Here is a 5,000-nt window from a genome sequence, read left to right on the forward strand (position 1 = left end):
TAGTGTTTATAGAGTCAGGAGGAGAATGTTCCTGTCACATAGAGGATCTTTGACTAGTGTTTATACAGTCAGGAGGAGAGTGTTCCTGGCACATAGAGGATCTTTGACTAGTGTTTATAGAGTCAGGAGGAGAGTGTTCCTGTCACATAGAGGATCTTTGACTAGTGTTTATACAGTCAGGAGGAGAGTGTTCCTGTCACATAGAGGATCTTTGACTAGTGTTTATACAGTCAGGAGGAGAATGTTCCTGGCACATAGAGGATCTTTGACTAGTGTTTATACAGTCAGGAGGAGAGTGTTCCTGTCACATAGAGGATCTTTGACTAGTGTTTATACAGTCAGGAGGAGAATGTTCCTGTCACATAGAGGATTGTTGACTAGTGTTTATACAGTCAGGAGGAGAATGTTCCTGTCACATAGAGGATTGTTGACTAGTGTTTATACAGTCAGGAGGAGAATGTTCCTGTCACATAGAGGATCTTTGACTAGTGTTTATACAGTCAGGAGGAGAGTGTTCCTGTCACATAGAGGATCTTTGACTTGTGTTTATACAGTCAGGAGGAGAGTGTTGCTGTCACATAGAGGATCTTTGACTAGTGTTTATACAGTCAGGAGGAGAGTGTTCCTGTCACATAGAGGATCTTTGACTAGTGTTTATACAGTCAGGAGGAGAATGTTCCTGGCACATAGAGGATCTTTGACTAGTGTTTATACAGTCAGGAGGAGAGTGTTCCTGTCACATAGAGGATCTTTGACTAGTGTTTATACAGTCAGGAGGAGAGTGTTCCTGTCACATAGAGGATTGTTGACTAGTGTTTATACAGTCAGGAGGAGAATGTTCCTGAAGATCTTTGACTGGTAACATGTTTGGGGGGTCAGCCTCCCTTCTACAGCCGAGACGTGGGTGAGATGTACGACGCCATCCTGCACAAGACTCTTGTACTTCCTGCAGGAAAGTCTGAGGCCGTGTGCTCGCTGCTGAAGGCGCTTCTGCACAAGGACCCGCACAGACGACTGGGAGCCATCGCTGACTTTGTAAGTTCCAGTAATTGTCCTCTACTTTGTAAGTTCCAGTAATTGTCCTCTACTTTGTATGTTCCACTAAATGTCCTCTACTTTGTAAGTTCCAGTAATTGTCCTCTACTTTGTAAGTTCCAGTAAATGTCCTCTACTTTGTAAGTTCCACTAAATGTCCTCTACTTTGTAAGTTCCAGTAATTGTCCTCTACTTTGTAAGTTCCAGTAATTGTCCTCTACTTTGTAAGTTCCAGTAAATGTCCTCTACTTTGTAAGTTCCACTAAATGTCCTCTACTTTGTAAGTTCCAGTAAATGTCCTCTACTTTGTAAGTTCCACTAAATGTCCTCTACTTTGTAAGTTCCACTAAATGTCCTCTACTTTGTAAGTTCCAGTAATTGTCCTCTACTTTCTAAGTTCCACTAAATGTGTTCTACTTTGTAAGTTCCAGTAATTGTCCTCTACTTTGTAAGTTCCAGTAATTGTCCTCTACTTTGTATGTTCCACTAAATGTCCTCTACTTTGGAAGTTCCAGTAATTGTCCTCTACTTTGTAAGTTCCAGTAATTGTCCTCTACTTTGTAAGTTCCAGTAAATGTCCTCTACTTTGTAAGTTCCACTAAATGTCCTCTACTTTGTAAGTTCCAGTAATTGTCCTCTACTTGTTAAGTTCCACTAAATGCCCTCTACTTTGTAAGTTCCACTAAATGTCCTCTACTTTGTAAGTTCCAGTAATTGTCCTCTACTTTCTAAGTTCCACTAAATGTGTTCTACTTTGTAAGTTCCAGTAATTGTCCTCTACTTTGTAAGTTCCAGTAATTGTCCTCTACTTTGTATGTTCCACTAAATGTCCTCTACTTTGTAAGTTCCAGTAATTGTCCTCTACTTTCTAAGTTCCACTAAATGTGTTCTACTTTGTAAGTTCCAGTAATTGTCCTCTACTTTGTAAGTTCCAGTAATTGTCCTCTACTTTGTAAGTTCCACTAAATGTCCTCTACTTTGTAAGTTCCAGTAAATGTCCTCTACTTTGTAAGTTCCACTAAATGTCCTCTACTTTGTAAGTTCCAGTAATTGTCCTCTACTTTGTAAGTTCCAGTAATTGTCCTCTACTTGTTAAGTTCCACTAAATGTCCTCTACTTTGTAAGTTCCACTAAATGTCCTCTACTTTGTAAGTTCCAGTAATTGTCCTCTACTTTCTAAGTTCCACTAAATGTGTTCTACTTTGTAAGTTCCACTAAATGTGTTCTACTTTGTAAGTTCCACTAAATGTGTTCTACTTTGTAAGTTCCAGTAATTGTCCTCTACTTTGTAAGTTCCAATAATTGTCCTCTACTTTGTAAGTTCCAATAATTGTCCTCTACTTTGTAAGTTCCAGTAAATGTCCTCTACTTTGTAAGTTCCAGTAATTGTCCTCTACTTTGTAAGTTCCAGTAATTGTCCTCTACTTTGTAAGTTCCACAAAATGTCCTCTACTTTGTAAGTTCCAGTAATTGTCGTCTACTTTGTAATTTCCAGTAATTGTCCTCTACTTTGTAAGTTCCAGTAATTGTCTTTTACTGTCACAGCTGGAAGTCAAAAATCATCCTTTCTTTTCTGCCATCAACTGGGATGACATTTTCCACAAGAGAATTCCTCCGCCTTACAACCCCAACGTGGTGAAGATCTACTTTTTATTACTACTCCTTTATATTTACTCAAATATATTTAGTGTAATATTGATTATATATTTAGTGTAATAATAATGATATATTTAGTGTAATATTGAATATATATGTAGTGTAATAATAATGATACATTTAGTGTAATATTGAATATATATTTAGTGTAATATTGATTATATATTTAGTGTAATAATAATGATATATTTAGTGTAGTATTGATTATATATTGAGTGTAATAATAATGATATATTTAGTGTAATAATAATGATATATTTAGTGTAATATTGATTATATATTGAGTGTAATAATGATATATTTAGTGTAATATTGATTATATATTTAGTGTAATAATAATGATATATTTTTTGTAATATTGATAATATATTTAGTGTAATAATAATGATATATTTAGTGTAATAATAATGATGATATATTTGGTGTAATAATATTGATGATATATTTAGTGTAATATTGATTATATATTTACTCTAATAATAATAATGATATATTTAGTGTAATATTGATTATATATTTAGTGTCATATTGATTATATATTTAGTGTAATAATAATAATGATATATTTAGTGTAATATTGATTATATATTTAGTGCAATAATGATTATATATTTAGTGTAATATTGATTATATATTTATTCTAATAATAATGATATATTTAGTGTAATAATGATTATATATTTAGTGTAATAATGATGATATATTTAGTGTAATAATAATTATATATTTAGTGTGATAATAATGCTATATTTAGCATAATAATGCTACATTCATGTGTGTGGTAGCGAGGACCAGCAGATACGCAGCACATTGATCCAGAGTTCACCAGAGAAAATGTGTCTAACTCGGTGAGTCGCACGCCAGAATTCAACGCCAGCTTCAACGCCAACAACGCCTTCAAGGGCTTCTCTTACGTGGCCAACGAGGAGAACTTCCTGTGACCATCTGCTCAACTTCCTGTGACCATCTGCTCTACTTCCTCTTCTATACTTCACTATCTAACTCAGGCCCAGCCCTATGGTTAACAAAGTACATACAGGTTTCCACCACTGGTGGCAGCAATGACAACATCCAACACAGAAGACGTCTGGAGCCAAAGTTTGTTAAGCGCAAAAATGATGACTAAAGTGTTAAAACTTTATTTGTAGTCTCTTTGTACTTAGATGTTAATGACAGTTGATTTAATAAACATATTCATTGTTGTTTAGTTCATTCATTTCAGCACAACATGATTATATTTATTTGTCACAACATGATTATATTTATTTGAATCACGTATTAAAAAGTCTCTTCTTCTGCAGAAAAGTTGTTTTTCCTAATCAGCCTGACCTAAGTCTCAGGTTTATGTCTTCAATAAAGAATCATCTTTGTGATGAACACATGATTTCATTTCATTTGACTAGCTTTATACTGTAAGTGGGATATATATATATATATATATATTAGGGCTGTCAAATGATTAAAATTTTTAATCAGATTAATCACAGCTTAAAAATTAATTAATCATGATTAATCACCATTCGAACTATGTCCAAAATATGCCATTAACTGTATATTTTTGTGGGAATTGAAAGATAAATGACAGAAGACATGTGCATTTAACATATGTATGCATGTTTATTTTAATAACATCCTGTTTTTTACAATGACATTTCCTCGTCAAAATAGGAAAACAAAATAGGATGGCGTCTCTTATTTAAATGAAACTGAAATAGTAAAACAAAATAGGATGGTGTCTCCTTCTGTAACACACTAGCCATCTTGGCCATTTCTCTTCAACAAAGGAAAAACAAAGAGATTTCTCTTTTTTATCAAACCAAAAGAACATGGCCTACACAATTACATGTGGCCCGCTTCTCTATTCATCCTTTAGCCAGTTACTGAGGCAAACCAATTTGTCCACATTTTCTGAGAGTAAAGCTGACCGCTTCTTTTGCACAATGTGACCGGCAAGTGAGAAGAGTCTTTCACAGGGAACTGAGGATGCAGGAGTGGCTAGATATTTCCGAGCCAACGGAGCCAGCTTGTCATGGGCTCCTGCATGAGATGACCACCACTGCAAGGGACAGTCCGTCATTTCAATGGTGGGCTCTGCTCTGTACCTGTGTAAGGCTCTGTCAGGCTGTACCTCTTCATCTGATTCTGAATCTGAGCCCAGCTGTAGAAGAAGGTTCATTTTCTTCTTGGGTGGCCCATCTTCAGTAGTGTGTGAAGGTCTTCCAGGTGATTCACGCAGAAGGCCTCCAAGTTTGGTCCACACCTCCTCTCTGTCTGCCTTGGGCACACTTTTCAAGTCCTTAAAACGTGGG

The 5,000-nt window shown here is 35.5% G+C and overlaps 1 protein-coding gene across 2 annotated transcripts in view; it reads left to right on the forward strand.

Annotated features, from left to right (window-relative positions):
• Nucleotides 1-3,893, forward strand: part of sgk2a (serum/glucocorticoid regulated kinase 2a) — a 46,858-nt gene extending 42,965 nt beyond the window's left edge. For both annotated transcript variants that reach the window (XM_062057560.1, XM_062057559.1), the window contains 3 exons: nucleotides 880-1,035; nucleotides 2,581-2,670; nucleotides 3,477-3,893. In XM_062057560.1, coding sequence (XP_061913544.1) covers nucleotides 880-1,035; nucleotides 2,581-2,670; nucleotides 3,477-3,632 — 402 coding nt within the window. In that variant the 3' untranslated portion in view covers nucleotides 3,633-3,893. The remainder of the gene's footprint in view (nucleotides 1-879; nucleotides 1,036-2,580; nucleotides 2,671-3,476) is intronic.
• Nucleotides 3,894-5,000: the final 1,107 nt, after the last annotated feature.

Source organism: Entelurus aequoreus, linkage group LG01, assembly GCF_033978785.1.
Source record: "Entelurus aequoreus isolate RoL-2023_Sb linkage group LG01, RoL_Eaeq_v1.1, whole genome shotgun sequence".
Lineage (NCBI taxonomy): Eukaryota > Metazoa > Chordata > Actinopteri > Syngnathiformes > Syngnathidae > Entelurus > Entelurus aequoreus.